The sequence below is a fragment of the Palaemon carinicauda genome, chromosome 11, assembly GCF_036898095.1.
Source record: "Palaemon carinicauda isolate YSFRI2023 chromosome 11, ASM3689809v2, whole genome shotgun sequence".
In the NCBI taxonomy this organism is placed as follows: Eukaryota; Metazoa; Arthropoda; class Malacostraca; order Decapoda; family Palaemonidae; genus Palaemon; species Palaemon carinicauda.
In genome coordinates this window covers 89,739,981-89,762,658 of record NC_090735.1, presented here as the reverse complement: position 1 = coordinate 89,762,658, position 22,678 = coordinate 89,739,981, and the positions used below count along the sequence as shown (strand labels likewise).

Here is a 22,678-nt window from a genome sequence, read left to right as displayed (position 1 = left end):
ATATATATATATATATATAATAATATAATATAGCTATATATATATATACATATTATATATATATATATATATATATATATACTATAATATATATATATACATATATACATATATATAATATATACATATATATATATAATATATATATATATATATATATAATATATAACATATATATACATATATACATATAATATATACATATATATACATATAATACAATAATATACATATATACATATATAATATATATATATATATATATATATATAATATATATATATATATATATATATATATATAATATATACATATACATATATATATATATATATATATTATATATATAATATATATATATAATATATATATATAATATATAAATATATATATATATATATATATATATATATAAATATATATAATTATATATATATATATATATAAGAGCTTGAAATAAACTAAGCTAGAAAGGAAAGAAAGGAAAGAACATACTTGTATTTCCTGCCCAGCCAATTGCTGTAACCTTCCAGATAATAAAATTAAGGTTAAATCTTATTCTCGAATAACCTTCATCATATTTCCCAGAGGAAATGTAGGTGTAGCTCACACCATTATAAAGAATTTTAATATACTGGATAATTAATAAGAAAGAACTCACTTTCTTTATCTGTACGGTCTCAACAAAAGGCTGTACGAGGCAACACAAGTATGTTGGAAGAACTTAGTGTTACATTATATTCTATACTATAGTTTTCTCCATGCAGTATATACTATACTGTAAAAATACTGGCTACTGTATACAATATAATAACCTGCTGGCGTGTGCGCCGGCCGGCACGTGCTGCTTAATATAGTTCCAAGGTATACTACTTTTAGACTACTGGGCGGCAGATCGCTGGTTCAGTTGTGTGTGTCCGGCAACTATAAACACTAGCACCCGGCTGCCGGCCGCTAATCGTATCAGCCGGCAGATCTTATGGTGTTCTTCTGTTGCCGGCCGGCAATGGTAGGCTACCTATGCCGGCCGGCAGTAAAAAGAACCAGAGAACTTCCACCCGAGAGTGGCCGGCAGCCGGGCTAGGGGTACATACACTAAAAGGAAAACAGAATGGATGTAAGGATATAAGACGGCACTGCCTTACAGCCCTCCATCCAGAGAGAGTGAACATAAGGAAGGGGAGAATGTAAAATTCAGGCTTCCTTCTATCCATTGCCTGCCGGGCTCTACTGACAGACAGGGATGTAAGACCTAGGGAGGTCTGGGGAACACTCTACAGAAGTTAGGCCTCTGCCGGCCGGTAAAGGACTGAGCCAGTTTCACATCTTAACCTACTCTAAGTACAAATGTAGAATGACGGCCAAGAGTTGTAATAGCTAGGCCATTACTAAGGATAGGGGGGAAAGGGAGAAGAGGGTCCTGCAAACTTTGCTCTAGTATATTATCCCAACGGCCAAGAAAGTTCATCCTAGCCTAGGGATTATAAATAATTACGGTAAAATTCTCTTGGAATATCACTGTAGTCAAATATACCCTAGAAAGCTACCTTATAGGAACTTCCATCAGGACGACATGGCTACCTCACCCAAAAATAGATTTTTCGCTTCGCTCAAAATCCGTTTTTTACACGCTTATAATGAATGTTAGGCTAGTATGTTTTTCAAAACAGACAAAATTTTAGGTCATTTTTCATTTTCTGAATTTCTCATTGATTGTAAATGGCTCTTCAGTGTTGTTTAGCAAGTGGTTAGAGGGACAATTATTGCTGAAACATGACATTCTTAGGCCAGTACAGATTATGATTCATGATGCACGCAGTATTGAATGGATGCGTTGAAAAACGACTTTTTCAGCATGAAACTGTACCACCAACGTGTTGATGGGCCAGCTCGATTTCTGCTGCAGTGCTCACTGCTCAGTGTTGCGTCAGAGTTTGGAGTGGAAGAACGTTTAGCTCTCTAGCGCCAATGGCTTAACTCTTGTTTCTATTGAGTGGACAACGACCAACACTTCATTTTATTTTAATACTAATTTTAATCATAATAATAGTAATAATTTGAATAATAACTATTTTGTTGATTTTAATATCAGTTATATTAGTTTTGATAATAATAAGTCTCTCCTGTTCTGGCAACAAATAGTAACTTTTCTGGGTAATTTTCTCATATATATATATATACAGTATATATATATATATATATATATATATATATATATATATATATATATATATATATATATATATATATATATATACTGTATATATATATATTATATATATATATATATATATATATATATATATATATATATATATATATATATATTTAAGAATTAGGTAATGAAGAAACTATAAACATTGCAATGTGCACAAACTTTATATATCTATATTTTATGTTAGGTCTCTGATTTCACCACACTCTTATCCAATGAAGACATTATATCTGGACTGGAGAGAGGTCATAGACATATCAGGCACACCCACCCTAACTTCAGTCCAAAATCAATCAATTCAAATATTACCTCCAGCTCTAGACCATTGCGCGGCTTCAGCCTCGACTAACCGTTAAAAACTTTAAGGTATAGGAAAAGTAATAATTTTGATAACGTGACAGAAATGCTAAGTTTTTTTTTTTTCGTTTTTTTTTCATCGTTTGTTTCCATTATGACTTTCATTAGCTTCCTTACGTGCGGTTACAATGAGTTAGAAATAGATTTCTATAGAAATAAGAACTATTTTTCAACGTTATGTGGGATAAATTTTTATGCATTCAGATGTAAAACATACAAAATTGGTAATTTTTTTCTATAAAAAGTACAAATGTTTCTCAAAATTTTAATTTCATATATTTTTTTCTCCGCGTCTTATAAATGTACAGCTCAAATAGAAAAAGTAGCAAAATGTAACTTTCTTAAATGCCACTGGGAACCTTGTACTAAGGCAACTAGCACGGGAAAAAAAGTGAGTAGTATTGCAGTACAGTTTGGCCGCTAGTAAGTTTTTTTTTTCAACACCACTACTGCTTCACGAGGCTGATACATGAATCATAGTCTGTACTAGGCTTTATTTACGAACTCCTAACTGCTATCACAACGTCTTAAAACTACTGTGTCACACATATCTATTTTTACACACATTTCGAACATTTACTTTATTCCTTGACACAAACTAAAAAAAGTCTACGACAACTTATTCGTCATTTCTCAAATTTTTCGTGTTACTCATTTGTTCTCGCGATTCAAAAGAAACTGACAAACCTTAGGAAGAAATAAAACTCTCTTCTTTCTGTCATGTTGCCAAATAGCACCTAATAATAGTCAATTCTTCACTTTTCACGATTTTTCAAAACATAATTCTCCACGGAGCTGAAAAAAACATTTCTAATTCTGACTTCTAAGTCAAACAAATTACGTAAAATTTCTTAAAAAGAAAAAAAAAATGCTAACATACGATGCGTTCTTCGGACAGTATTTGTGACATCATAATGTTTACTCAAGGAATTCTCACATAATTACCGTTTACCTCATTCATTCCATTTAAATTGAATTGAACGGCCTTAGCATCTGAAACACATTTATACTTGCTGTTAACGTTAGTATCGTAAAATATTTTTTTAACAATGCTCGGTGTCATGACTCAGACCGAACACCGGTGAAACAAATCACTTATGAAACACTGTAACTAAAAAAAGTAAATGCAAGGTCTTTAAATCACGCACATGACAACGAATGTCTTAGATAACAAGAACAAACTACTTTAAACCAAAGAATCTATGTAAGCTACTGAAAATTAAGTTTACACTGTACAGAATTTCTTATTTATCCATACTACAACAAAATTAATACTATATATTTTTTTCTTTTAAGAAAAGAAAAATCAATCTTTACTCAAAGCTCTAACAACTGAAAACATGTTACTCGTCTAGTTACTTTCTTCAATCAAAACTAGTGTTCTTTCATCTTATTTGAACATTACGCAAAGAAAACGGAATTACAACACTTTTACAAAATCTTAAAACATATTTGTTAAAAATAAAACTACAGTTTTGTACCACGTTACTCAACTTATGTGTGGGTTGATTACTGTGGGTCACCTTGGGTCCCTCGTCCTACAGTTGCTGTTTGGGACCTCTCCCAATTTTCGGGGTTGTCCTTGGCCTTTGTGGGCGAGCCATGTCTGTTAAGGCGCCCGCTGCTGCTGATTGGACGACGAAGTCCTCCATAGTTAGGGCATTTACAGTAGAAGCACCCCAACTGCTCCTGTTGATATGGTCTCATAGAAGGGTCCTGGCCCACCATTTCGGATGGTGAGTTTCGATTACCGATGCTGTTACTCCCGCGACGGGAAATTGAACAAACCGGCAATTCTGGGCGTACTGTCTTCTTTTCCCACAGGAACATTGCCATGTCGTCCTTTCTGGGACAGGTGTATTTCTTCCATATGTTTCCTCCCTTGGGCGTCGGAGTCCTCCATGGGTGACTGGTTCATGCAACCCCTCCCGGCTGCTACTATTCTTGACATCATCGTCTGGATTTTCTTAATTTTTCAAAGACTATTCATTCGTCCTTTATCTTCTTTCGTTAGTCTTTTTAACTGCCTTTCCTTCCGAGGTTTTCCTTTCCTCTTCTCCCAAGCTGTTTCTTTCTTGCTTCTCGTGTTTCATTCTTTTTTCTTATTTCTTCACGTCTAAAGTCAATTTTTGGTATCTGCGGCACTCGGTCTTTTGCTCTATATTACACCTATTTTTAATCTTCTTTTTCCCACCTTGAAGCCACAATGGTGTGTGGTAATTAAATATTAAAGAATTATGAGAGGCGGGGAAAAAATTACTTTTACATCGTAAGAGGATTTATTGTCTCAGTTAATTTTCACAGAAATATTAACAGAATTTTTCTTCAAATGTGAATGAATCATTTAACTACATCTTCACCAGAACACTAAACTTCTCTAATCAAACAACTAAGAAAATATAAGTCTCTCACTGACTTTCAAATTACTGGAACAGTTTATCATAATGGTAATTACCAAATAATTTTGTAAGTTACAGACACACTCAGGGAGAACTGATACAGAGCTGTTAATCTTCTTCCATCAGTAGAATGGCAATTTATCTCAAGTCCCAAATCTGACTTATTAACGAAACATTACAATCTTAGATTGTATCCAACTCAAGCAAGAGGGAGGGGCACATAACACTTGTCTCACGTTATAAGTCTAGGTTAAAAGTTACTACAAAAATCGCAACCTAGTGGAGTGTCGTTTGGGCGCTATTGTGCGCCCGGCGGCAAAAGGGCATGCGACTATGGTTTGCACCCAACTCCCCTCACTCTACATCCAAGGGTGAGTTTTTATGGCACCTGTCTCTGTGGGGCTCAGGTGCTTCCTCCAGGAGATTGGTGGTATTTTTATTTATTTATTTTTTTTTTTTTCAATTTTTTTTTACTACGTGACATCAGCGATGTAGATTGCCCCACCTAAAATCCCCTAGTGCTTTTCCACCCTCCTTCATGCTATGACCTCGGAAGTATAAGAATGACAACAGTTTACATTCAACATACATGGTGCAACTCTTTCTTCAGTCCTGGTGGCTTGTGACAAAATTTAGGTTAAACTGATTTACACAATACCCAAATAATTTAAAATATTTTTGTCTTGTGACATTATTAAAACAAGGTTTTAGATAATTGCAGAAATTTCATGTCTTGATTTATGTCATATTATTCTGTAGATTTTATTATAGACACGAAAGAAAAATGTTATTCATGTGAAACTAAGAGGTTTTATCTATCTTGTCATGTTTGTTATATTGGTTATGAAAAAATTAATGCTCTTATGGAATATCTGGATAGCAGTAATTTTGAGAAATACACTATTATAATGGAATACAGTTGTAATTCAAGTATGGTACTGTAATTTATCTTGTAACTTCTTCATGAAAGTGAAAATTCCAATTAACTGTTAATCTTCTCAGGTGTACTGCAGCATGTCAGTTGGAGAACTTGCAGATATTCGCCGATCACTTTTAGACTTTGTGCAAGATATTCATATTCGGGTTTCAGTCTTCCTCAAGGAGGGGAAGCAGACACCTAGTGGGATATTTGTCATTAATCATGGAGGATCTCCAGCTCCTCAAGGTAAGAAGTGAGAGAGAGAGAGAGAGAGAGAGAGAGAGAGAGAGAGAGAGAGAGAGAGAGAGAGAGAGAGAGAGAGAGAGAGAGAGAGAGAGAGAGTTTTCCATTATACAGTACAGTATATATGGTATACGATTTCCATTAAACTCGGAAGTTTGACATTTATTCTTGACTAGTTATTTGTGAGGTTTAGTTTGATGATAATGTTTTCATATCATATATTGTTACAGTTCATTGTACATCAGTTAATGTCCGACATGTACTCCCAATAAAAAGAAATTTAAGAAGCTATAGAGGTGCAGATATTGGTAGTGATCGCCAGCTCCTATTTGCCATACTGAAATTAAAACTAAAAGCACCCAACAGAAATATAGATAGAATACCTAGGATTAATGCAACTAAGCTTATAGAAGATGAACAGAGAGAAACATTTCCAATTGAATGTAGGAATCAAATTGCAGTCTTAAAGACTTTAAGAGACGAACAGACAATTAATGAAGAATGATGTGATGTTAAGAACATATATCAGTCAGTTGGTAGTGAAGTCTTGGGACACATAGTTACAAGGAGAAAGCCATGGATATGAAAGGATACTTGGGTTACTATAAAAAGGAGACAAAGACATATATTGATTGTTGAAAGTTTTCGAGGAAGTAATGAAAATTACAGTGTAGTGCATGCTAAGCATTCCAGTATTGAAAGTGAGGTCAAAAGCCAGGAATGACTGGAGAGAATATTTAGACAGTAAAGCAGATGAGGCTGACAAAGCTATGAATTCAGGAAGTGACTGTGGTGTAATAATTGTTCATATAATTATTAATGAAATATCTAATGGGGCAAAGAAGAAGAAGAAGCATATACCCATCGAAAAGAGAGATGGGTCTGTTATAACAAGAGATGTAGAAAGGCAACGTTGAATGGAACACTGTAGTTATATTATGAATATAAGATATAAAGGGAGTAGTTTGATCGATATACCTGAAGCTGAAGAAGACCTTGATGTTCCCATGAGTGAATTGCTTTTGTTTTGAGGTCGAAGTTATCACTAAAAAACTTCAGAGATGGAAAACCCTTGATTACGATGGAATAACTGCTGAGATTATATTGGTCGAAAATGTAGTGATTCTCGAAAACTTGAAGATTATTTTATAGAATGTGGCGTGAATAGGTAAAACCTGATGAGTGGGAGCTAGGAGTGTTGGTGAAAATAGCAAAAAAAGAGACCTGGCAGTATCAGGGGTAAGGACCTCTTCCCAAGAAAAGTGGTCAAAGAAGTTCTGGACAAGGCCGCCACGGAGAATAGAAATCTTCCCCAGAAGTGTGCATGTCAAAGAAGAGGAAGTCTTCCCCGGATGAGGGTCCCCAGCCTAAAAGGAAGACTAAACGACCTAGGTTGCCCTCTCGCCCTTTCAGACAACAGCAACAACAATAACTTCCTGCAGCTCCCATGACCGTGATGCCCCAGATAGTGGCTCAGCGTCAACCGTCATATCAGATGGTGCCTCAGCAGCTGGTTGCCCAGTCACCAGTGTTCAACCCTGGGTTTGAGAGGCAGACCACTACCTTTCGCCCCAAAGGTAGAGGGTCAAAACGGGGCTCCTCTAGATACCACCCGAGGTAAGGTTGGTAAGGGAGGACACGGTAAAGTGAGGTAAATCCTCCGGAGACCAGAAGCAATGAGTTGCTTCAGGTGGGAGGGAGACTCCAGCAATTTCAGGATCGTTGGACCTTCAATCCTTGGGCCCACAGCCTAATCAAGAACGGACTTGGATGGAGCTGGAACGAGGTTCCACCACCATTCCCTCAGTTCTTCCAACACTCTACCCCCATCCTGGAAGAATACACCCAAGAACTTTTGAGCAAGCGGGTGATAAGGAAAGCAGTCCATTAACTTCCAAGGAAGGCTATTTTGTGTTCTCAAGAAGGACTCAGGCAAACTCAGAGTCATCCTGGATTTGTCGCCACTCAACAAGTTCATGGAAAACTACAAGTTCAGGATGTTAACCCTTCAACACATAAGGACCCTGCTACAAAAAGGGGCGTACACGGTCTCGATAGACCTGGCAGATGCCTACTGGCGTATTCCAGTCAACCGCCCTCTCTCCTCTTACCTAGGATTCAAGCTACAGAAGAAGAAGTACGTCTTCAGAGCCATGCCCTTCAGACTAAACATAGCCCCAAGGATCTTTACAAAGCTTGCAGACACAGTCGTTCAACAACTATGCCTAGAAGGTGTCCAGGTAGTAGCGTACCTGGACGATTGGCTGGTGTGGGCAGCATCCAGGACGAAGTGTATGCAAGCTTCCAACAAAGTGATCCAGTTCCTGGAACATCTGGGATTCAAGATCAACGTCAACAAGTCTTGACTATCTCCAGCTCAAGAGTTTCAATGGCTCAGAGTCCATTGGAACTTACAGTCTCTCCATTCCCCCGGGGAAGAGGAGAGAGGTAGTAGGATCTGTCAAGAGACTACTGAAATCTGACTGGATCTCAAGACACCAACAGGAAAGAGTACTGGGCTCTCTCCAGTTTGCATCAGTGACAGACCTAGTGCTAAGAGCACAAATAAAAGATGCGTCAGGAGTCTGGAGAAGATACGCATCAAACGCTCGAAGAGATCTAAAAAGACCAATACCGACCCTACTACAATCACTTCTCAAGCCATGGTCGAAGGCCAAGAACCTGAATAGGACCGTGCTCTTGCACCCACCTCCACCATCAGTCACCATCCATACGGATGCCTCGAAGGAAGGATGGGGAGGTCACTCCCATCAACAGAAAGTTCAAGGGACTTGGTCTTCCCTATTCAAGACCTTCCACATCAACTTTCTGGAGGCCATGGCAGTCTTTTTGACACTGAAGAAACTCTCCCCTCACAAGTCAGCCCATATAAGACTCATCCTGGACAGCGAGGTGATAATGAGATGTTTGAATCGTCAAGGCTCGAGGTCACCCCAAATCAACCACGTGATGTTGTCCATCTTCCGCTTGGCAGAAAAGAAGAGATGGCATTTTTCAGCAGTTCACCTCCAAGGGTTCCGCAATGTGACGGCGGACGCTCTATCCAGGCTCACACCGATAGAGTCAGAATGGTCCCTAGGCGCAGACTCATTCTCCTTCATCTTACGTCAAGTCCCGAAACTGCAGATCGACCTCTTTGCGATGAGCGACAACAAGAAGCTACCTCGTTATGTGGCTTCATACGAGGACCCTGTAGCGGAAGCGATGGACGCCATGTCCCTCGATTGGAACAAATGGAACCGGATCTACATGTTCCCGCCTACCAATCTCCTAATGAAGGTCCTCATCAAGCTGAGATCCTTTCGGGGAACGGCAGCTCTAGTGGCTCCCAAGTGGCCAAAGAGCAACTGGTTCCCTCTAGTATTGGAACTGAAGCTGAGGCTGGTCCCTCTGCCAGACCCAGCACTGTCTCAACAGGTCCAGAAGTCGACTGTCTTCGCTTCATCACAGAGAACCCAAATCCTTCATCTCATGACTTTCTCTCCTTAGTAGTTAAGAAAAGATTTGGGATCTCGAAAGGCAGTATAGACTTCTTAGAAGAATACAAGTCTAAGTCAACCAGAAGACAATATGAATCGTCTTGGGAAAAGTGGGTTGCTTTCATTAAAGCAAAAGGACCAAAAGTAATCTCAATGGACTTCTGTCTGTCCTTCTTTATCCACCTTCATGAACAAGGTCTGGCAGCCAATACGATAACTACATGTAAGTCAGCTCTGACTAGACCTTTACTCTATGCCTTTCAAGTAGACTTGTCAAACAACATCTTTAACAAGATCTCTAAGGCATGTGCTAGACTTAGGCCTGCAGCCCCTCCGAAGCCCATTTCATGGTCCCTAGATAAGGTCCTACACTATGCTTCAACAGTGAACAATGAGGATTGCTCCCTGAAAGATTTGACTCAGAAAGTCATTTTCCTGTTTGCTTTAGCCTCAGGGGCTAGAGTTAGTGAAATAGTAACCCTATCCAGAGATGAGGGCCTTATTCAGTTTACAGAAGCGGGTGAACTGAATCTTTTTCCTGATCCAACATTCCTCGCTAAGAACGAGCTGCCCACTAAAAGGTGGGGTCCCTGGAGAATCTGCCCTCTGGAGGAAGATGCCTCGCTGTGTCCAGTTGAGTGTCTAAAGGTCTATCTTTGAAGAACTTCAGACTTCAGGGGAGGACAGCTCTTTAAAGGAGAAACTTCAGGATCAAACGTATCCCTAAAACAACTGAGGGCGAAGATCACCTATTTTATTCGCAGAGCGGATCCTGACAGTACACCTGCAGGTCATGATCCAAGGAAAATCGCTTCATCACTGAATTTCTTTCAGTACATGGATTTTGAGCGTCTTTGCTCATACACTGGATGGAAGTCATCCAGAGTATTCTACAAACACTATGCAAAGCAAGTGTATGAGATTAAGCGATTCGTGGTGGCGGCAGGTAGTTTGCTAAAACCTGTCGTCTAGTGCTGCTACGAACAGTGAATCGATTGGGACTTTCAATTAACAAGGTGAAGGTGTTGACACCTTTTAAGTGCAATACTTTGATTTGAGCGTCTCCAAGGGGACACTAAGGACTGTTCTAATTAGATGAGGTGAAGAAACATATAGATATCACTAGTGCCGTGTGTACTTACAGTGTGAATAGACATTAACATTATGAAAATTCATATTGGAAAATTTATCAGATTTTCAAATTGCTGTGGCATCAATTAATTAACCTTTCCCTTTCAGGTGAAAACAAGAATTTTCTATGTTTAATTTCCTTTTTATGTTTCTCATTATATATACTAGTATGTATACTATACCTGTTATGTCATATTGGTCAATTCTTGCCAATAAATTATCAATGGGTATTTGCGTCTTATTTGGCCCTACCATTGAATTACAATAAAAATACAATAGAGTTTGCTTACCCTTCTATAAAACTGCATATATTTTATCATGAACAAAAAATGTAGCTCTACCCTTGTTTTGACAAATAATACAACATTATGTAATAATGGTTGTTTCAACACGTAATACATACAGAGACCTGTATGTTAGGAATACTATGTTTGTTCTGATACTATATGCAAACCTTGAGACCTCGTTTCTCAAGTCTAGTATGACTCTTCCCTGCAGGAGGCAGGAAGCACTAACATGGTTTATGCTTAGCAGTAATGACGTATAACGGTAACGCCATATGTCTCAATGGTCTGGATGACCAAGAGGAAAAATTGTCCCAAGTTTAAGGCACTTTTAAAAATCCACAGATACAGTACTTTCTAGTAATTCTCTGGTAAGCTTCCATCAGGACAACATGGCTTGAGCTCAAAAAACGGATTTTGAGCGAAGTGAAAAATCTATTTTTGGGTGAGATAGCCATGTCGTCTCGTTGGACTCGCCCTCCTTTTCGATGGAAAAGGCCTTGGCAGGATCCCTCTCGAAACTAATATATCTGTAGCACCTTGCTCAACGCTACAAGGAATAGCACGCTGGGTTGACTATAGCGCCATCTAGATACCCTTCAGTAGTATGAGAGGAAAGGGTACCTTGATAATGGCTCCCCTTCTAAATTTGCCACTTTCCCCCTCAAAGCGAAAACACTATTCGGGGTGAAGATTGCTGTGTCGTATCAAGCATACGTCCCCTGATAAAGCGACATCCTTGAAAGAAATTTAAGGATACTCGCGCCAGGAGTTAGAATTCTGGAGACCTAATGGTTAAATTCTCTGGGAATATCACTGTAGCCAAATATCCCTTAGAAAGCTACCTTAAGGAACCTTCCATCAGGACAACATGGCTGTCTCACCCAAAAATAGATTTTTCGATTCGCTCAAAATCCGTTTACTTGGTGATTATTTAAAAACAATAATGCTATTCGAACAAAATACTTCCCATCAATCAGCTACTAGAAAACTCTTCCGAGCTATACGGGCACCCCTGTGAGTGAATAAAATTGTGCCTCAATAAAAAAAATGAGTATAGGGAGAGGTTTGATGGGAGAATTACCCTACTCTTGGTTTCTGTGGATGGTGAATGACTATCATGAATAGCTAAAGCAAACAGTTCTAATTTTTCATTGGGTAGCTATGGTCTACATTTGATTATAACAAAACCACTTGCATAATTTAGTGACATTTGGGTAATCATGTAATGTATAAAATGATATTTGAAGTTGACAACTTAAAATTCACTTTATAGTAACTTTGTTATTCCTGATGACGTTGCTTTAATATTCCAATTCTTTTCTTAGGAATCATTGTGGTATATGAAATGCTATTTGTTCTATCCCATTCCTTTCAGTAACTTATCGTATTCATTAAAATGAAAAAATATATACTGTTACAGAACCTGTGAATCAACTGTTAATGAGTTTCAGATTACTAGTTAACCCCGAAAATTACTTCATAACAATTTTTCACAGTTAAACAAACAACCATTCAATATGTCTTACAAATTTTCTTTTCCTTAGGAAGTGAAGTTCCAGGCTGTATTCGTGTATTTGATGACAAAGGTGAAGTGTATAACATCTTAAGATTCACGTCAGGAGATTGCTACTCTCCACCCACAAATCCATATGGTTCTTTAGATGTCAGTGGACCAAGAAGAATGGACCTTGGAACCAACATGTTAGTAATCTAGTAAAGTACTTACCATTAAATGTTGAGAATATTCTGTCAGCCTACAGCTGTTCTTAGTCCTTTGCAGATAACTTTCTCATTAGAGAAAATAAAGTAGATAGTAATTGCAGCTTTTGAACAGGGGAAAAGGGATAAATTATGGGCAACCTGATCTACTCAAGGTTTTATAAAATCAAAAGAAAAATTGAAGAAAAAATGGGCTTCATCCTAAAGGAGTCTATAGTTTTGCATCTTGTAGGATGGAAAATTATAAATCAAGGTAGATAGAAGTAGGAAGATGACATAGCTTAATAGTAGAAATTTGAATTTGTATCTGAAGGCTAATACTTTCAACAAATGTATAGTTCAGTTCATCCAAATCACTCTATTAGGTTAGTGATTCTCAACCCCCTCATAAGTATAGGTGACATTTTATCTGATGAAAAGACTAAAATTCAAGCTTTACTTGACTCAATATGAGTCAATAACCTGAAGAAAAGAACACTAAAATAAAAGTAAGCTAGCATTGCTGGATAAAATATACTTACTGCACATACTGTACTTAACCAGTAATAATTTTTGAAACAGTTTGAGGAAGTTCCTCAGTATTGTAGAAGGAACTGTCTGGCTTATTTAGACAAAACCGGTAAGCAATTGGAAATAGACTATTCAACAAACAGGCAAGCCATGGACACTTCTCAACCCAAACACATGAAATAGCCAAACTAGAACAAAACTAAATTGTAATTCTGTAATTACTTGGATGTAAGGAAATTTTCCTTGATATTATATCTAGATGGAATCAGGATGTAATTGCTTTTTCCTGATATACAGTACCATTTCGTATGCTAAAGAATTGCTACATATTGTGAACTCTTGTATGATAATGAATCATTGATAATAAAGAAGAAACATGATTGGAATATAAAAAACCACTCTTTCCCATTTTTTTTTTTTTTTTTTTTGCTGCACTACAGATATCAGACTCAGGATCTATCGGGTGATAGAGAATTGCAAAATACAGGCAACGAAGAAATATCTTATTCTTCACCAGAGATGTTCACTCAGGCACCTCTTTACATAGCTCAGCCTTACACTCCAAGGTAAGTTACCCTATGTCATTTTACTAAAGTATTTATTTCTATGAAACGTTTGAGGTTCACATGGCTTCATCCTTAGAGCTTCGATTATGTCAACACCTCATCCTTATCATCATCATCTCCTCCTATTCCTATCCACGCAAAGGGCCGTAGTTAGTTTTTCGCTAGTCGTCTCTATCTTGAGCTTTTAATTCAATACTTTTCCATTTATCATCTCATCATCATCATCTCCTATGCCTATCGACGCAAAAGGCTGTAGTTAGATTTCGGTAGTCGTCTCTGTCATGAGCTTTTAAGTCAATACTTCTCTATTTATCATCTCATACCTCACGCTTCATAGTCCTTAGCCATGTAGGCCTGGGTCTTCCAACTCTTCTAGTGCTTTGTGTAGCCCAGTTGAAAGTTTGGTGAACTAATCTCTCTTGGCGAATGTGAAAAGCATGGCTAAACCATCTTCATCTACCCCTCACCATGATCTCATTCACATATGGCACTTGAGTAATCTCTCTTATCATTGCATTTCTAATCCTGCCCTGCCATTTAACTCCCAATATTCTTCTGAGGTCTTTGTTCTCAAATCTACAAAATCTGTTGGATATTGTTTCATCGACATATCATGACTCATGTCCATACAGTAACACCAATCTCACTAAAGTAATATATTGCCTGATTTTTTAAAATAATTTCAGGCCATTTGATTTCCAAATTTTACTTAATCTACCCATTACCTGATTTACTTTTTTCAATCTTTCATTAAACTTCAATTCTAAAGACCCTGTATTAGAGATCATAGTTCCTAGATATTCAAATGATTCCATCTCATTAATCTTTCTCCTACCAGTGATATTTCATCTTTCATTGCATATTCTGTTCTCACCATCTCTGTCTTTCTACAGTTTATCTTGAGCCCAACCTCCTGTGATACTTCATCATTTTGGTAAGCAAACTTTGCAAATCCTGTAGAAATTTGCTAATAAGGACAGCATCATCAGCATACTCTAGGTCTGTTAATTTCATCTTACCAATCTAGTCCAATCTTTCTCCTCCATCCCCAACTGTTCTATGCATTATAAAATCCCTGAGGAGGATAAATAACTGGTGACAACACATTCCCTTGGAGTACTCCACTGTTCACTGGAAATTTATTTCACAGGACTTCACTAACCTTAACTTTGCACTTGATTGATTTGAAATTCTCTGGCCTCCAGACATTAAAGGTCATTGACACCGATATCGTGTATTATAGATAAAGATTAAAAGAATATTCAATTAAAACCAGAAAAATAATTGTCATAGAAGTTAAATAGAATGAAGAAGACCGGCTTCTGATATAAGTTTAAAAATGCCACTAGCATTGTACGACACATCATGTCCAAGGTTGTTGTCAAGAATGAACCTGCCATCTTCACCCCGAGCCTCAAACATATATTTATTTATTTCTGTGCTATAAGCGGGGCATTCAGTCAACAAATACCTCACTGTCAAGGGTATCAAACAGTCGTTGCAATATGATTGGTGTTGGCCAGCCAGCAGAAATTCATGTGTCATTCGTTTGTGACCAATGCGGAAACAACAAAGAGTAGTCTCCCACTTTGGGGGCATCCCATTATATATCCAAGGGGATATAACAATCGCAATTTCTCTCATCTCATTTTCGGTTAAACTATCCCAATGCCGTTGCCAAGTGAAAAAAATACGATGTTTAGTCCGAAGAGTATGGCTCTTAGAACATACTTTATCTTCTGTAACTTGAATCCTAGGTAGGAGGAGAGGGGGCGACTGACTAGAAGGTGCCAATAGGCATCTGTCAGGTCTATCGAGACTGTGAACGCCCCTTTTTGTAATAGGGTCCTTATGTGTTGAAGGATTAACATCCTGAACTTTGGAACATAAAACAGCCTTCCCTGGAATTTGATGGACTTTGCTTTCCTTATAACCTGTATGCTCAAGAGCTATAGGGTATATTCTTCTAATTCGAGCTTGGAGTGTTGGAAGAATTGAGGAAATGATGGTGGAAACTTGTTCTGTTTCCATCCTAGTCCAATCTTGATTAGGCCGTGGGCTTAAGGATCGAAGGTCCAACGATCCTGAAATTGTTGGAACCTCCCTCCTACCGGAAGCGTCTCCTTGCTTCGATTGATCGGAGGGTTTACCTCATCGACCGCCTACCTGGGGCACCGCTGTCATAGTAACTGTGGGATGTTGTTGAGCAGGCCGAGGGGAAAGTCTAGACTTCTTCGCCTTCCTTTTAGGTTGGGGACCCACATCCGGGAAAGACTTCCTTTTTGAAGAGATGCCCCACTTCTGGAGAAGGTTCCTATTCTCCGTGAGGGCTTTCTCGACTACCTCTTTGACTACTTCGTTTGGAAAGAGCTCTTTACCCCAGATGTTAGAAGATATCAGCTTTCTGGGTTCATGATTCACTGTTGCAGCAGCGAACACGAACTCTCTACAGGCTCTTCTAGCCTTCATGAAAGCATACAGGTCTTTCACTAGGGTAGCCATATGCATTTTGGCCAGGACTATGAGCATGTCTGGGGTACTTTGTTGGCCTGCACACATCTGCTTTCCGGCAGATATTGCAGACTTGGGGGTCCCAATATTGCAAGTCTCTCCTTCGTCTCTTGTTCCTTGCACAAGAGAAAGTCAGAAAGTTTAGGGAGATTCTCGCTAAACTGTTGTCCAGCGATGTCCGCGTCCAGTTACCCTACTGAGAAGGTTAGGTGGACTTCCTTCCATTCCTTCTCTTGCATGGGTAAGGCTAACGACAGAGGCCTGCACTCCTCTAGTGCAGGGCATGGTTTGCCTTCCTCCACTGCCTTGGCAACAGATTTAAATGCCTTCAACGTAAAGGGGAAGGATATTGAAGCAGGAGCAAGAAAGGTAGGGTGTTACTTGCTCAAGGCGGACACCTTCGACACCGAATAGCCCGCCTTTCTCAGGCTACTTGACAAGAGAGCCTGTGCCTTATCGTGGTCGAAAACCATGACCTCCTTCGGTTCTGTCTCCTCGTTTGACATTGGTTCATGCTTCAGTCGAATGAAGCAATCAGGGTAAGCGTTAAAGCTTGGCCAAAACTGGATATCGTCCAAGGGGACAGCTCCCATCTTCTCTGGGATGTAGAGTTTGCCGTTCAAAATCGGCATAAACTCCGCATACCTCCAGGGATTGGTTTTGGAGCAGGTCGGGAGGTCTTGGACTCTGGGTCACTTGTATGACCCTCAGGAGGCGGTAAGTGGAGCTTCACAGAGCTCTCTCTTGAATTTCGTTCCCCTTGCTTCGCCTCTTTTGCAAATGTTCTCCATTAAATCCGTAAGATGGCCCAGTGTCTGGCTCATGTTGTCCAATGAAGGGGTAGGAGGTGAAGACGTCGAGGGTAATGGCTCCGGTGCCAGCACAGACGAAAGGAACTCCGACTCGACATCATCATCTTCCAGAGGTGTAGAGTAGACTCCTCCTCGGGATGATCCCTTAATAGATCCCTTTCAGTGTCCATAGACACTTCCGACATCCTTACCTCCTGGTGGATGTCCATACTTTGCAACGCCTCCCTGACATCCGTCTCGATGGCAATCTGGACGCAGGGAGGTGTGAGTCGTGCTTGGGCACAACCATTTCACTACCCGCTTTCGGGAACAGTAAGCCACGCATCCTATCGTTAGGTAGGTATGGTCCCAGAGAGTTCTTCTGGAACCCTCTCACCCACTTGCGCAGCTTTTCACGTGCCGCATCCCTCGACTCCGTTGACTTGGGGGCGTCGATACCTTCGGTCACCAAGGTCCGGCAGATATTGCAGTCGGGGGGGGGGGGGGGTCCCAATATTGCAGGGATTCGGTAATAATGGTGCACGGAGCATGAGACCTGCATGCTTTTATGACCGTAGAAGTACTTACTCCTATGATTGCAGAAGATCGCATCGCATTTCATCTGGGGTTCCTCCTGTAAAGAATGGAAATTAAAATGAGTATACGATTGTTTATCTCACATAATTAACAGATATGCAATTATTCATATATTAATCATTATAGCTTAAGATAGTAAGCTAGAAAGAAATAGGGAAAGACACTAACTTGTGTATGCCTCCTAGCCAATTGCTGTGACCTCCCCCAATATTAAAGATAAAGAGTTTCCTTTATCAGAGCAACTCAAAAGAGAAGGGTTCTAACCTCTAGGGGTTAGAAAAAATGTACACTGCCACTGACCCTTCTAATTATTTAATATTGTGGGGTAAGTATTAACTGATTTCCAATCAGAGTATTGAAGGAATTCTATTCTTTCAATATACAGTAGGATTGGTCTCAGCAAAACACTGTACAAGGGTACACAAGGTATGTTGGAAATTAACTACTGTATAATAAATACTATAGTTTTCTGTTTGTAGTATATACTATATTGCAAATATACTGGCTACTGTATAATCATATACTGTAGTTCAGCCGGTGTGTTGCCAGTATGGCTAGCACCCGACGGACTAGTCCGGCCGGCATGTCGCCAGTTGGACTAGAAATTAGAAAAGACACATACATGCGTATCCCTCCCAGCCAATTGCTGTGACCTCCCTTTCCAATATTGAGAATATAGAGCTTCCTGATCTGGGAAAACTCAAAAGAGAAGGTTTCTAACCTCTAGGGATAGAAAGTGTACTACCACTGACCCTTCCAAACTATTTAATATTGAAGGAATTCTATTCTTTCAATATAGGATTGGTCTCAGCAAAAGACTGTGCAAGGACACACAAAATATGTTGGAAAATAACTACTGTATAATATATACAATAGTTTTCTATCTGCAGTATATACTATACTGCAAATATACTGGTTCCTTTATAATCATATACTGTAGTTCAGCCGGCATGTTGTTGACAGGGCTAGTACCTGGCGGCACTGGCCTAGCTGACATGCTGCCGGCTGGGTTTGTACCTGGCGGCACTAGCTGACAGAGAGAAAAAAGCATGGAGTGAAGGGCTGCCTTATTAAAATGTATGTTTACACTAAATAAGGATGTAAGTATATAATCTTACCGCCTTCCTCCAGAAAGAATGTCAAATGGAAGGGGAGAACGCATTATTCAGGCTTCCACCCAGCCACAAATTCCGATGCCGGCATTGCCGGTTTCAGAACTGTGGATGGCAGTCCAAGGGAGGACTGAAGAACCTTCAGCGGCAGAAGGGTCTCCCACCGGCAGCCGTCATAACTGGCACAACCTTCCCGGATCCTGTGTCCATAAGGGAAAGACTGAGTGACTAAACAGCTGCTTATGTAGGGGCCCGGCCGGCCCCGCAACCCACCCGGCAAACGGTGAAATTGCAGGACGACGGCTACAGGATTGCGATGGCTAAGTCATCGCTAAAGGACAGAGAAGGGAGGGAAAAGGGTCCTGTATCAAGTGTAGAAGAAGCCGGCAGGATTGCCGCCACTTCCGCAGAAGAGTGAAACAATGTTTCAGTATCGGCGCCATCCTAGGTGGCAGAAGAATAACTATTCTTCAGCCTAGTGTCTGCCGAACCTATCCAGTGTAGAAGAAGGCGGCAGGATTGCCGCCGCCTCCACACCAGAAAGAAACCATGTTTCAGTATCGGCGACATCCTAGGCGGCAGAAGAATAATATTCTTCAGCCTAGGGTCTGCCGACACAAAACTAGTCTTCTAGACCGCAGGGGAGAAGGTGGCGGCATCATACTACAACTTCATGTGCGGCCTAGGGAGGCTTAGCCTCCTATGTTGGTATCTATAATCCGGCAGGGGAGTGACTACTCACCCTGCAGCTCTGCCACCGGCAGAAAGACTGAATACTCTGAGGTTCTGTCGTAAACCAAAGCCAGGACCTCGCCGGCAAAGGTGGGAGACAGATAAAACCCTAGCCTAGTCAAGCCAGAGTGAACTACTCTATGGCAAGACCAGATAGGTTTGCCACCTGCAGCGGCACTCATAGGAAAGGAGGGATTACCCTTAAATCTACACAGTAGACAAGTATCGAGTTATATAATTCTAGGAGATGTACTATCTCCCGTTGAATCAATAAAACGATACACGAGGGTAAATGGGGATAATGTCTGAAAGTATACTACAGCACCTAGGCTAGGTAGCCTAGCGCAAGACGAGATCTCGGTTACCTAAATCGCCAAAACTCTAACTTATATGATTGACAAAAGGAAGAGGAAATTATGCATAAAATAAATATCTTTACTAGTATAAATGTGCCTAAATAGCTTTCATAATTTATTAATGCTATTACAACCTATGGCACCTCCAGTGACAGGCCTAGATCCTTAACACAATAAATTACTCTAATTTCACTGTGAAGCAGGAGCTAAAAATTATACACTGTAAAGAATCAATACTCAACTTTCCAGAGGCGAAAGAAGCTGGAGATTGCATAATAAATCCTCACAAAAGCGATCAAAAACGTTAGATCAACAGGGAACACCAACGTTCGAAATTGCTACAGAAATAGGAATAGGCGCCATCTAGATACTCAATAGTAGTATGGGAGGAAGGGTAACCTTGATAACGGCTCTCCTTCTATTTTTGCCACTCTTCCCCCTCGAGGCGAAAACGCTATTCGTGGTGAAGACTGCTATGTGTCGTATCAAGATGAACGTCCCCTGATTTATGCAATATCCTTAAAAGAAATTTTAAGGATATTCACACCAAGAGTTAGAATTCTGGAGACCTAAAGGTAACTTCTCTGGGAATATGGGGGGTCAAATATCCCTTAGGAAGCTACTTATAGGAACCTTCCATCAGGACGACATGGCTTGACCCCAAAAAATTCCTATTGTAGATGAATTAAAACAAAGCAAAGTAGGCCCGAGTTGGAAGTGATAACCAGGCCAACACTAAGTGGGGTCACGAGTGTTGTTGCTTTCATGGTGATTGTTTTGCTGACTTGGGCAGGGTTTGGGATCTTGAAAATTATTCTATTTATTTGCAGTGCATCTGCTCCCCTTGGAATAGAGATCTGCTGGCAGAAGATTTGAGAGGTAAGGTTGTTTTTCTCCTTTCAATGTGGGTGAAAGGATTTGCGAAGATTGCATGGCCCACTGAGTATTTACCCAGCAGGGATTTCAAGGATTTCATGAGCTCTGAATTACTAGATTCAGCAGTGGGTTATGGAGATGGGATCATCATGGACCAGGCCCCTTTCTAGGCTATAGATTTTGTGCCTGAGGAGAACCTAGACTCTGCAAATGAGGAAGCCTCACTGTAGAGTTTATCAGAGAATGCTTTAGTCTTTTTGGAGAAGTATCTCTTGGGAGACACCCCAATGACTATGCTGCTTTCTAGGTCAGATCCAATTCAGATAAACTGAATGACAACTTACAGCTTAATATTACAATTTTTATTACTATTTATTTGTACACAATTAACTGGACTTGGAATAACTCTTGCAAACAAAAGGTTTGGTAATCTCTTACAGTAATTGCATGTTTAAAAATATATATTTTTTTTACAGCTTTGATAGCACTTATGGAAGGAAAGCTCGGGATGAATTGAACTTGTTAGCTCAGTTAATAGGTACAGCATCAACAACGAACAAAGAATTCAAGCTTAACCTATTCCAGACTGATGATGATAATTTCAGGTATGTTAAGTGTTGAAAAAACTTGAACCTAAAGTCCAGTAGCATATGATGATCTAAAAGAGAAGTTATGATCTTCCTATATACCGGTAACAACTTTCAATACTATGGTGTATATGAATGGATAATCAACAATCCAACTATTAAGTTTCCCGTTGTAATTACTGTATTACAATCTTAATAAATTTTGATTTTTCCAGGAATGACAATGATGTTATTCAAGAAGGTGATTTCATTACAATAGAAGGTGGAATGAGAGATAATCGCCCCGAATTAGGTCAAATTATGGGAGAATTGACTTTAAATGAGGCCGATAATAGTTCTGATAAAGGCCAAGACCTCCTGGATCTCATGGACAGCATCTGACGTATTCATTCTGTCTACCAACACAAATTTGTGCACTTTTTGTTAGAATTAAGAAATCCAAACTTTACTAGTGATGTAAACTGCAATAAGGGCATCTATAGTATTTAATGTATATGCCAGTATATAGTATACTTGGAAAATAAAACATTCTGTAAAATATCTTATGTGTATAATTAATACTGCTATACCCTTGCAAAAAAATTTGTCGAGTTTAAAAAATAAATATAGTACAGTACTGCCAGAAGATTTGTAAAATGTACCTAGAAATGTGTGCAGAAGACCTGCTAGAAAATAAAGGACTGCAATACTTGCATGAAAAAACTATTACAAAGTACTTTCATACAGAGGACATAGAAGCTTTCACAGAAAAGTATGGGTAGTGTCATAGCCTCTGGACCAGGGTCTTCCACTGTCTTGGGGTTGAGTTCTCTTGCTTGAATCCCTCTATTCTATCTATTCTCTTCTCTTTTATAGTTTACATATGAAAGGTCTATTTCCAGGTTGTTACTGTTTTTAAAATATTTCATTTTAAGAGGACCGCTGCAATGCTATGAGTTTTTTTCTAATTCAAAATACACAATTTCTATATATGTTCTAGACATATATTTGTAGGAAACATATATATACCTTCATCATATATATTCATGAAAAAAAGAGAAAAAGGAAAATAAAAATTCTGGTACACAAAATTGTGGGAGTTTTATTCCTTTTTTCAATTATATATTTTTCTCAAATCGAACAATAAATGCGTGAGAAAAATATACCTAAGTGTGAATAAGCATTTTTCAATATTAAACTTACCCGATAATCATGTAGCTGTCAACTCCGTTGCCCGACAGAATTCTATGGAGGGATACGCCAGCTATCACAATACTAGAAGGGGGTGTAC

At 39.2% G+C, this 22,678-nt stretch overlaps 1 protein-coding gene across 1 annotated transcript in view; it reads left to right on the top strand.

Moving 5' to 3' along the window:
* Window positions 1-21,922, top strand: part of LOC137649723 (protein OSCP1-like) — a 534,719-nt gene extending 512,797 nt beyond the window's left edge. The window contains exons 7-8 of the mRNA XM_068382681.1: window positions 21,298-21,426; window positions 21,624-21,922. Of these exons, the coding sequence (XP_068238782.1) occupies window positions 21,298-21,426; window positions 21,624-21,789 (295 nt within the window). The 3' untranslated portion in view covers window positions 21,790-21,922. The remainder of the gene's footprint in view (window positions 1-21,297; window positions 21,427-21,623) is intronic.
* The last annotated feature ends 756 nt before the right edge of the window (window positions 21,923-22,678 follow it).